The sequence below is a fragment of the Chanodichthys erythropterus genome, chromosome 18, assembly GCF_024489055.1.
Source record: "Chanodichthys erythropterus isolate Z2021 chromosome 18, ASM2448905v1, whole genome shotgun sequence".
Lineage (NCBI taxonomy): Eukaryota > Metazoa > Chordata > Actinopteri > Cypriniformes > Xenocyprididae > Chanodichthys > Chanodichthys erythropterus.
This window is the reverse complement of record NC_090238.1, coordinates 36,861,194-36,873,760: the sequence shown is the minus strand read 5'-3', so window position 1 is coordinate 36,873,760 and position 12,567 is coordinate 36,861,194. Positions and strand designations below refer to the sequence as shown.

General features: G+C 44.5%; 1 protein-coding gene across 1 annotated transcript in view; it reads right to left on the bottom strand.

Annotated features, from left to right (window-relative positions):
- The window catches only part of tpo (thyroid peroxidase), a 55,882-nt gene that overhangs the window by 8,647 nt on the left and 34,668 nt on the right, over positions 1-12,567 (bottom strand). Inside the window, exons 7-9 of the mRNA XM_067366933.1 lie at positions 3,386-3,644; positions 1,654-1,824; positions 1,036-1,273 (exon numbers count right to left, since the gene is read on the bottom strand). Of these exons, the coding sequence (XP_067223034.1) occupies positions 1,036-1,273; positions 1,654-1,824; positions 3,386-3,644 (668 nt within the window). The remainder of the gene's footprint in view (positions 1-1,035; positions 1,274-1,653; positions 1,825-3,385; positions 3,645-12,567) is intronic.

The following is a 12,567-nucleotide window of genomic DNA, read 5'->3' as shown; positions in this document are numbered from 1 at the left end:
TGGTTTGGTTCATGGCTTATAACACTTTAACAAAGACTTTTATGAAGTATGTTCTAAGAACATTTACGTTCCCATTAAGTTTTGGAAAGGTTGTATCTGAATAATACTAAAAACGTCCAGTCTTAAAGACTTTATTTTGGTTATGTAAACATTAAAGGGAACAAATAATGCCCCTTTTACAAAATGTAATGTAAGTCTCTGGTGTCTCCAGAATGTGTTTGTGAAGTTTTAGTTCAAAGTCCCCCACAGATCATTTATTATAGCTTGTCAAATTTGCCCCTATTTGGGTGTGAGCAAAAACATGCCATTTTTTGTGTGTGTCCCTTTAAATGCAAATGAGCTGCTGCTCCAGAAGAGGGCGGAGCTTTAACAGCTCAACAACAACAAAGCTGGAGAATCTCACGCAGCCAAAATGAGGAAAGTGTTCAGCCTTACATTGTTCAAACCGGAGTCGACACTGATGGAGAGACTCAGGAAGAAGTTACAACTTTTAGACGTTTCTGAATGGTTAGTGGATAAATTGATGTAGTTGCTGTGGAGTTGATCAACTCATCCACTAGCATGTGCCGTCATGTTCATCTTTTGTGTTGAATTGACCCTCGTTTGTGAAGCAGTCCGGCGTAAAATGACGGCATGACAACAACACTGTACTACAACAACTCTTCCTCTTCTCTAAAGCAGCCCAACATGGCCCCGCCCCCTTTGTTGGGTGTTCTCGGGGGCGGGGTTTATGTAGGGTTAGTGATGTCCCTAACCCAGGAAGAAGCTTGTTGTAGTTCCTAACAGCCATCTGTTGTAGTCCTTAAACAGAAAATATCTCTCTTTGCACTGAACTTTGAGTGTCGTAACTTTGCAGATGATGCTTATGCTCAAAAAGCAACATTACACACTAACTAAAATGAATAAAAACCTGTATTGTATAAAGCAGTATAGAAATAAAGCTTGACTAGAGAGTTGACTCTATTGTGGTGACTGCAGGTTAACTGTAGTTGAGCAATGTTTCTGCTCTTACTGCCGACACTACTCAAAGCTCACCTGTCACCTTCCCTCAGCGTCTTCATCTGTTTTCCAATCAAGCATGCGAAGAGCGGTCCGGTCCTGGCTCCAGACAGCGGTTGCTCCAGCACTCCTCCTAGCCACACATCAATGTTGTTTGGATGTCCATACAAATCCATTACTTTCTCTACCAAAACATCATTTCCGATCACCTCGGCCAGATCTGATCTGGTTTCAACTCTGTCAAATCCACAGAAAAGCCTCCAGTCATTGTAACCTGTAAGAGAACAGTCAGGTGGTCCACTTTAGACATTCTACTAAGTAACTACATGTCAACTAACTCTCATTAGAGTATTAGTAGACTGTTAGGTTAGGGTTCGGGTTAGTAGAATAAGTTGACATGTAGTTGCACACACAAACCGTCTCCCCTCACTCACTCATTTGATCTCACACCCAAAGTGTGCACACATAAAGCCTCCTCTCAGTACTAAATTAAGTTCTTTTTCATTGCTTATTGCGCCTAAATAGTCAAATACACACAAAATCAAACAGTTGAGGAAGAAAACACGTGTAACAGTATAATGGATCCGTGCGTCAGATCTTAAAGTGACGGCAGCCTAATAAACCTGCTGTTAAATTTGATGTGAAGGCAGTAACCTGGTAAGCCGTGATCTCGTCCCCGCTGCAGGTTCAGAGCTGCCAGATCTAAAGTCTCTGGGATGTTGAGAACCACGAGTCTTTCCGTCAGTTCTTCTGTCATTAGATGGTCCTGGCTCTGCAGGGCAGCCGGCCGGCCCAGAAGACCCCGCAGGACCGGATCCAGTCCGCCTTCAGAGCACAAAACATGCCATGAGACATTAACCATCCAAGACAGACAGATGAAATCTATTTTTGCTCCCATTTGCAAATGTGTGGAATACAGTGCTGAGGAGTTATGCTAACTAAAACTTCACGAGTTTGTTTCCTCATAAAATCTTTAGCTAATAAGGTTAAGCGTATTTGGCTTGCTGTCCGCTGTGGAGGGGCTCGAGGAAGCAGCTTCAACTCAAGCTTGGATATACCCCCAGGGACTACTAGTGCCTGGAAGAGGAGTACGATAGATGAGATGCCTAATTTATGTGGTGGAGTTGGGGAGGTGGAGGGATATCGAAACAACTGATGCCGGAGCAGGGTGAGTAGCTGCTTATATGATCTGGATGTAATTGAAAGATTAGGGTTCCCTCCTCTTGAGATTATGTTTGAGTTTCACTAATTGAAAGATTAGATGGGTTCACTCCTCCCGAAATTACATTGTGAACTTCACTTAATTTTCACTAGTAAATAAGTATAACAAACTGAACAACAAAAAATGTTCTGAACATGATTTATTGTCATTGTAATCAAGATCAAGTTGTTTTCTATAAATCAGGATGCATGTAAAATGTCCTCTAGATGTGCAACTGATTTGAACTTCAAATGATAAATAATTCAGTGAAATTATTCAGTGCTTCATTAATGAGTCTGCCAGTTGCAGCAGTAATAATTTAATATTGACATATTCAATATTTCTGTCCCTTGCCTGGACATGTACATATGAATCAGCTCTATAATGAAGTCAGCCTTCCCTGAAACGCTACTTTTTCTTTCTTATCAACATGCATTTCAATATTTTGCATGAGTGAAAAGAACATCTGGCAGCAGCAGAGTCTCCATCAACACACACACACATGTACATGCACACTCAAGCTCTACACACACACACACACACACACACATATATATATATATAACAGAGAATTCTGTAAAAGAAAATATCTCCCTTTGCATTGAACGTTGAGCATCATAACTTTGCAGATGTTGTTTATGCTCAAACAGCAACAGATTTTGATTACAATGACAATATTATATATATATATATATATAGACACACACAGGTTTGTTTTTGTGAATTGTGAGGACATTCCATAGGCATAATGGTTTTTATACCGTACAAACTGTATTTTCTCTCCCCCTACACTACCCCTAAACCTAACCATCACAGGAAACTTTCTCACAAAAACTCATTCTGTGTGATTTATAAGCCTTTTGAAAAGTGGGAACATGGAGTAATGTCCTCATAACTCACCTCTTCTTGTAATACCTGTGTCATTCCCATGTCATTACATTTGTGTCCTGATATGTCACACACACTCTCTTTCTCTCTCTCTCTCTCTCTCTCTCTCTCTCTCTCACACACACACATACACACACACACACACACACTCACATTCATCTCATTTTTAGATATATTGGAAAGCAAAACAAAGAAAAAAGTTTTTTGCAGTGTAAATGGACAGTTCTTGATCAGAAAAAACTGTAAATTGGAGTCTGGCTAGATCAGAATTAAAAAAAGCAGGGACATCCACCACACCTTCTTTTATCAGTCTCCAAGGGCTGAAGAAGGTCTGATGAAGATTCAGAGAAGAGAAGTGTTCGTGTTCCTGGAAGCTCTCGTTCAGTCTCCTGAGCACCGGTGAGATGGTCACATGACCGAAGCGGAACGCAGCCGTGGCGAACACGTTTGACACAGAAGGATTCACAGAGTCGTTATAGCCCTCGTACAGTCCGATATACTCATCAAACGCTTCCCGTCCAATGATTTTTGGAACGTAGTCCCTCATGGTTATGATCTGCAGGAAGAATAATATAGAGACAGAGTCAGTATTTACTGATGACATGCAGAATCACAGAGACTCACAATGCAAACTCAGATCACATGTTTCTAAGATAATGACACAACATTATTGGATAAAACAGCCCAGACTGAATTGTTTTTATTGATATTTTCTGTACTGAATATCGTAAGAGAATTAATGATCAGCATTTCTCTCTGACACACTGCAAAAAATGATCTTTCTCAGTATTTCTGTCTTGTTTTCAAGTACAAATATCTAAACATTCTTACATTTACTAGAGAAGCAAAATGACTTAAGATGTGAAGTATTGTTTACTGAAAAATATTATTTTTCTGACCCCATTGGCAGATATTTTTCCTTGTTTTAAGCATAAACTCACTCAGTTTTGATATTTTAAGATTTCATATCTTCAGTCATTTTGCTTCTCAAGTAAATGTATCTTGATTTAAGAATGTTTTGATATTTCTACTGGAAAACGACAAAAATACTGAGGAAGAACATTTTTTTTTTTTTTTGCAGTTTTTATTTAAATTTTAGTTTTAGTAATTTTGGCATTTTTATTCGTTTTTACTTTTTTAAGTATTTCTATTTAGCTTAAGCTTATCTTTATTTCATTTTTAGCTTGCACTTATTTTGCAACATTTCAAATTTTTGTTTGCATTTTCAAGTTTCTCATTTAATATTAATATTTATAGCACTTTTTAAATGTACGTGAAGGTCAGCGCGTAACCAAAATTTCATCATCGGAAGATTATGTGCTTACTGTACACACACCGCCGGATTTTTGTAACCGCGTGTACTTTGTATGTGCATTTAATTTTTTTTGCAGTAATTATCCACAAGGAGGGGGCTGTTACAACAGAGACACGGAGACTGAAGTAGAAGCAATCCAGTTAAGTATTTATTTGCAAACAGTAGAGCACAGAATGATAACAGGCAGATATGGCGTGATGAGAGATGAATAGGGTATAATACTGTCCTTTTCAACTTGCAGATGATGGATGAGAGATGCAGTTGAGGGAGACGATGGAGACACTCACACACACAGGTAGGTTTGCACACGGGGAGACCAGGAGACGAAGGAGATGAAGGAGATCGCTGGAGCAGGAAGGGTAAGTAGTTAGGGAGTCCTTAAGGTAAGCATACATATCATGTAGTGCGAACGAGACCGGACAGTGAGTGTGTGTGAGTGTGGTGGCTTTATAGTGCTGGTGATTGCAGGGTAATGACGTGCAGGTGGCGGTGATTAGAAGGCTGGTGATTGAGTGCGTGGGTACTGCAGTGAGGTGGAACCTGACGTGTCTGTGACAGTACCCCCCCTCCCACGGCCCGCTCCTGAGGGCCGCGGACCTCGACGCCGTGGTGGTCGTCCTCTAGGTCATGGGGCAGGTCTGTCCGGGTGATTGGCGTGGAAGTTCTGTAATAGGATAGGATCAAGGATATCATTCTTGGGTACCCATGAGCGTTCCTCGGGGCCATAACCTTCCCAGTCAACGAGGTACTCGAGCTGACCACCACGGCGCCGGGAATCCAGGATCTCATGAACCACGTAAGCTGTGCCGTCCTCCAGGATGAGTGGAAGGGGGGGCTCGGCGGCTGCCACGTCAGGTTCTGTGGAGGGAACAACAGAAGGGTGGTGAGGTTTTAGCAGAGAAACGTGGAAGGTAGGATGAATTCTACTATACTGTGCAGGGAGTTGGAGACGGTAAGTGACGGGGTTGATCTGCCGAAGGATGGTGAACGGGCCAATGAAGCGGGGACTCAGCTTCTTGCAGGGCAGACGCATCCTGATGTCCCTGGTGGACAGCCAGACCTTCTGCCCCGGTTGATAGACTGGAGCGTCGGAGCGTCGAAGGTCGGCTGTCCTCTTGCGTCTGCGCAGGGCTCTCTGCAGTTGGTGGTGAGCTGAGTCCCATACCCTCTCGCTCTCCCGGAACCAGTAGTCGACTGCAGGGACGTTGGAGGGTTCCCCATCCCAGGGGAACAGCGGGGGTTGGTAGCCGAGTACGCACTGGAAGGGTGTTAGTCCAGTTGTGGCTTGACGGAGGGAATTCTGTGCGTACTCGGCCCAACCCAGGTACTGGTTCCAGGAGTTCTGGTGGCCGTGACAGAAGGTACGCAGGAAGCGGCCAATCTCCTGGATCTTCCTTTCCGTCTGCCCGTTCGACTGAGGATGGTATCCAGATGACAGGCTGACGGTCACACCCAGGAGGGAGAAGAAGGCCTTCCAGACGTGGGAAATGAATTGAGGTCCTCGGTCGGAGACTATATCTTCAGGTATTCCATAATAGCGAAAAACATGGTTGAATAGCATCTCTGCCGTGGCCATAGCGGTAGGTAGACCCTCCAGGGGTATCAAACGGCAGGACTTAGAGAAGCGGTCTACCACCACCAGGATGCACGTGTGACCGTCAGACTCAGGGAGGTCGGTGACGAAGTCCACTCCCAGGTGTGACCAGGGTCGCTCAGGAACGGGCAGAGGAAGTAGCTTGCCGGTGGGAAGATGGCGTGGACTTTTGGAGATGGCGCACTCCCTGCAGCCCTGCACGTACCTTCTGACGTCGTTGGCCATGTTGGGCCACCAGAAGCGTTGTTTGAGCAACGAGAGGGTCTCATTGACCCCCGGGTGACCAGTGCCAAGTGATGAGTGGGTATTGTGCAGAAGTGGAGTGCGACGTGCCCGTGTGACGTATTGCAAGCCTTGGGGGCAACCCGGCGGAGTGCGTGTGGAGGCATTGGAGGAGGGAATGGTTTCTTCGGACCACTGGATAGGGTTCACGAAGATAGACTCCGGCAGGATCTTTTCAGGCTCTTCGGGCTTGTCCTCAGGGGAATGGATGCGAGACAGAGCGTCAGCGTTAGTGTTCTTAGAACCAGGGCGGTAAGAGATGGAGAAATTGAATCGAGAGAAAAACATGGCCCAGCGAGCTTGGCGAGGGTTGAGTCTTTTGGCAGCCTTCAGATATTCGAGATTTTTATGGTCAGTGAGAACTTGAAACGGATGAGTAGCCCCCTCCAACCAATGCCTCCACTCCTCAAGGGCAAGCTTGACGGCCAGGAGTTCGCGGTCACCGATGTTATAGTTGACCTCCGCCGGGTTGAGCTTGCGGGAGAAGAAGGCGCATGGATGGAGTCTACTTGGCGTCCCCTGCCGCTGGGAAAGGACCGCTCCCACTCCGGTGGTGGAGGCGTCCACTTCCACGATGAATGGTAGGTCCGGGTTAGGGTGGACGAGGAGGGGAGCGGTGGTGAAGGCTCTTTTCAGGGTCTCGAAGGCGTTGGTGGCAAGTTGGGACCAGGACAGAGACTTGGGCTGGTTACGGAGTAAGTTAGTGAGGGGACTGACGATGGTACTGTAATTCTTGATAAATCTGCGGTAGAAGTTGGAGAATCCTAGGAATCGTTGGAGCTCTTTGATAGTTGATGGAGTGGGCCAGGACTGGATAGCGGTGACCTTCCCCTCGTCCATCCGGATGCCACTGTGGTCAATTATGTATCCTAGAAACTGTACGGAGGGTTGGTGGAAAGAGCACTTCTCAGCTTTTAGGAAGAGGTGGAACTGTCGTAAGCGTTGAAGGACCTCCGCAACGTGGTGGCGATGTTCGGCCAAGCTCCGGGAGTAGATGAGGATGTCATCAATATATACCAGAACGAACTTGTGGAGATACTCCCGGAGCACCTCGTGAATGAAATCCTGGAATACGGAGGGGCGTTGACTAGGCCATACGGCATGACGAGATATTCATAGTGTCCGGTGGGCGTGACAAAGGCGGTCTTCCACTCGTCCCCCTCACGTATCCGGATGAGGTTGTACGCGCTGCGGAGGTCCAACTTGGTGAACACAGTGGCACCGCGGAGATGTTCCAGGGCCGCTGGGACGAGGGGAAGTGGGTAGCGGAATTTGACAGTAATTTTGTTGAGGGCACGGTAGTCGATGCAGGGCCTCAAGCCTCCGTCCTTCTTTGCCACAAAAAAGAAGCTTGAAGCAGCAGGGGAAGTAGACGGGCGGATGTATCCCTGTTCGAGTGCCTCTTTGATGTATTCCTCCATGGCCTTCTCCTCCGGTAGTGATAGGGGGTAAATGCGTCCCCTAGGCACTGGTTCACCCGGTAGCAGATCGATGGCACAGTCCCATGGCCGGTGTGGAGGAAGTTTGGAGGCGCGCTGCGGGCAGAATACATCACTGAAGGGCGTAGTCCGGGGGAACATCCACGGAGCGTTTCTCGACAGGGCTTTCGATAGAGGTGGCGTTCATGGAGAGAGACTTGGAGAGTGGAGACGTTGGAACAGGAAGCGCTGGGAAACAGTCGGGAAAGCAGTGATCGCCCCACTTCAGGATTTCGCCCGTGCGCCAAGAGATGGTGGGATTGTGTTGTTCCAGCCACGGGCGCCCTAGAACCACGTCAGCAGTGGATTCCTCCAGAACCAGCAGATGTACCTTCTCCGAGTGCAGGATGCCGACACAGAGTTGAAGAGGTCCCACATAATGACGGATGTTCTTACGGCTCAGGGGTTTGCCCGTGATGGAGTGGATTTGATAGCTAGTCGGAGACGGGGAGACTTTGAGGTTGAGTTGTCGGCATAGGGCACCAGAGATGAAATTTCCTGCTGACCCTGAGTCGAGGAGCGCCACCACTGGAACAGAGGTGTTTGCAGCAGTAAGGATTACAACAGTAGTGAGTGGTTTCATTTTTTGGATAGAGGGAAAAATTGCACTCACCACGGGCCGAGGAGGACGGGTTGGGCATGTGGAGATGACATGCCCCGGTAATCCGCAATATAAACATAAGTTCAGGGTCAGCCTTCTTTGTCTCTCATTAGTGGTGAGACGAGAATGATCAATCTGCATGGGTTCGGTGGCTGGTTCTGGAGAGCTGACGGGTTCGGACCGACGGAGGAGGTTGGTGATGGTTGACTGGCCCTGGTGCTCTAGGAGACACGACTGCATACGGGACCCCACGCGAATGGCGAGTTGGATGAAGCGTTCCAGTCCAATGGAGTCCTCGTATGCAGCGAGATGCAGCCGCATATTGGGTTCCAACCCCTGACGGAATGATGTGATGAGAGCTTGTTCATTCCATCCGCTGGTGGCGGCTAGCGTTCGGAACTGCAAGGCATATTCGTTAACAGAGAGATTACGTTGTTTTAGATTATAGAGTTTCTCACCAGTCGATGAATCCGTCAGAGGTCTCCCGAAGACCTCTCGGAAGTGAGAGACGAACGCCGAGTAAGATCTGACCACAGGGCCCTTTTGAGTCCACAGAGAGTCTGCCCATTGCAGGGCCTTACCTTGCAATTGCGAGATGATGAACGCTATTTTAGCCGTGTCGGTGGTCTAGAATTGCGGCTGCATCTCCAGGACCAGTTCGCATTGGAGAAGGAATCCGCTGCATTCCTCCGCCGATCCAGAGTAGGGCGCCGGTTTGGCCATGGGACTGGCGGTGAATGCAGGTGAGGAAGCGGTGCTGGCTGGTGCTGGAGTGGAAGCGTTGCCAGAGGAAGATGACGATAGCTGTGGTGTGAGTGCTCGGCGCAGCGTGTCCACGAGCTCTTGAAACGGGTCGTTGGTGCTCATACTGTGAAGTTGTTGTGGTCCGGTCTTCTGTTACAACAGAGACACGGAGACTGAAGTAGAAGCAATCCAGTTAAGTATTTATTTGCAAACAGTAGAGCACAGAATGATAACAGGCAGATATGGCGTGATGAGAGATGAATAGGGTATAATACTGTCCTTTTCAACTTGCAGATGATGGATGAGAGATGCAGTTGAGGGAGACGATGGAGACACTCACACACACAGGTAGGTTTGCACACGGGGAGACCAGGAGACGAAGGAGATGAAGGAGATCGCTGGAGCAGGAAGGGTAAGTAGTTAGGGAGTCCTTAAGGTAAGCATACATATCATGTAGTGCGAACGAGACCGGACAGTGAGTGTGTGTGAGTGTGGTGGCTTTATAGTGCTGGTGATTGCAGGGTAATGACGTGCAGGTGGCGGTGATTAGAAGGCTGGTGATTGAGTGCGTGGGTACTGCAGTGAGGTGGAACCTGACGTGTCTGTGACAGGGGCACTGGGGGCATCGATTCACAAGACAGTCAAAGAAAAACTGCATAAACAGAACAGAACGGAACACATGCGAGCTACAGCGACGATGGAGGCCTACATAGACGAGAGATTGTGAGAAGAGGTCAGAAAGTACCATCATTTGTACAACTCTTGCATGACAGAATACAAAGACATTTACATGGGTTGTAACTCGTGGCGAGAGATTGAACACCTGTGTGTATGCGTCAAATGAAGTATACTTTGCAAGGCTGTGCATTCGTTTACGCATAAAAAAACAAAGTATACTCAGGGCTTAAATTCAAGTTTTTAATGTTGTTTATGTCTATGTGGTGTTTTTAATATGCTTTAAGACAAACAATGTGCAAATTCATATGTCAACACCATTGCTGAGTATTTTCTCTTTAAAACTGCAGTAAACCAAAGACAGTCTCGGTTTGAAATGGCTGGTGTTTGTGATGTCACAAACTACCTTGTAACCAATCACGTCAACGTGCCGGCGGGTTTTAGCATATAATTAACGGCGAATTAGCAGGGGATTCTCAAGAAAAGCCAGGTTATCCTGGTATATTTTTCTGTTGATATGAAAAATCTGCATTTTTAGCAATATGGCGGGTGTATGATATATATAGCGATGTTATGATGAACTATATGCCTTTCTCCACTGACGTTCTGAGTCATTCAGAGCGTTTGTAAGGATACTGATTCATGTCTGAATCGTGAATGTGAACATGGTTTGTGTAACATTAGCAACACATTATTAGCTATTTGATAACGCCAAGCAAAAGGCCTTAATAATAATTACCGTTATGTGTCCGACGTTGTAAAGAGCGATACCATTGTGCAGCGTTTACCTCAGTGAGATCTCCGAGCTGGTGTGAGCGAGTGGAGGCGGGGCTAATTTGCATATTCATTGATCTGCGTATACTAAATGAGGCAAGGGTGTAGAGTTACATTAAAGGTATTTTAAGGCATGAAGAATTTTTTTTTTTTTTTTTCACAGGAAAAATGTTCAAATATGTCAATTTGGTGAATAATGATGAGTTGACTACAGGGGGACTACAGATTGTCTGTCTAGGTAGGATGCTCACTAGGTTTTGGAACAGATTTAATGCATTTTGCAGATTTGCTTGAACGATTTAGCATCTTTTCCAGGACAGCATAAAATGAAAAGCTACAAAATTGTAATTCTGAACACACTTCTATGTGCCCCGGGGTGCAAAATCCAGAGATCTGCTAAATGATACTCTGATTCTGAAATCTATAGATGCAAATTTGAGAAGCGCACGGTTCATTTGCTCACTAATGCGAATGGGACTCGTCTATGGGGGATATTGTACATGTACTCAGCTCTGCGAGATGGTCGTTTGGGACATCCTGTGCCTGGAGATAAGATGAGATTGTACGGCTCTTTCTCCCTGTGATACGCCTCAGAAATTCATCCAGTCTTATCGCTGTTTATGAAAATAGTCCAGCATTTCACCTCGAGAAGCGCTGCACCCCGCACAGAGATGTTACAGCTGGGTTTCAAAAGCATGTCTGACTGACGGCCGGCCCTCCACGGAGGGGACGTATAAATCAAAACCCGCTGTCCATAAAACCGTAATACAGCAGCTTCACCGCCGCGGACTGGAAACTGTTTTTACTGGTTGTGTGAAGTCGGCCCCTGCGGGACTTTGTTAAAACACTGCGCTCCGTTTGATGTGTGCCATTTCCTTGGATTCTGTACTACTTTAGAGTCACTTTCTCTGCCACTTTAATTTATGGGACCCGGGCAGCATTCAACCTTAGAGATGCTTGTGAGAGCGATCAAATGTCTCTTTGATTCGGCGAGGACCGCTCGGAGAGGAGGAGGGCTTTACATCCACGGCTCAAGGCCTTTAATCCCTAAATTTCTTCTCTGCCCAGTGTGGCGAAACTGTTTTGCTGTCAGAAATAGAGCGGTGCCGCCACATTCATCAGGCTAATAATTTAACTGCATTCTGTATAGCCTACTGTAACTTTTATTAATAGATAAAATGCATGCGCACCCCTTTCTAATCAACACCTTAATGACAAATCTTAAAATGAACATTATTTTGTTCATTACATGAGTTTTCATTTTTATGCAAAGACATCCAGTAATGTTTTTGTTGTTGTTGTTGTTGTTGTTGTTGTTGTGTTCCGAGTATATACTGCTTCGATTGCAAAACTAAATTACATCATCTGCTATTTATTTTTAAAGATACAGTATTACCCCCTTTATTCTAGTTTACATAGTTTTATACAGATTTGATTTAATTTGATGTACTAAAATAACTAATACTATTAATTATACATTTATAAAATGAATAAATATTATGTAGACATTTAATATTTGTTTTTTGTTAGACATGTTATAAAAATACTAATTAATGATTGTAATAATAAATACTAATAATAATGATTATTATTTTGTGTTTTTGACATGTTTAAAAACAAAAAATAATAGTATGAATAATATAAATAATAATAATAACAATTACACTTTTGTTCTTTGTTAGACATGTTAAAAAACATAACAATAATATTTAGTTTTTTAAATATGCAATAAAAACAAAAACATATTATTATTATTATTATTACAACTAATTAACAATAATAATAATTATTATTAATATTATTTTTTGTTTTATGTTAGACATAAAAACTAATAAAAATGATAAAAAAAACACTACAAAATTACTAAAACTTTAAAAATAAAGTAATACCATAAATAACTTCTGTTACTTGAAATAAAATAAATTGTAATTGAAATAAAATAAAATATAAAAATACATATTTAAATATTTTGACAAGGCAACATTTCTCATTTTTATTTGGTTTAACTTGATGTAC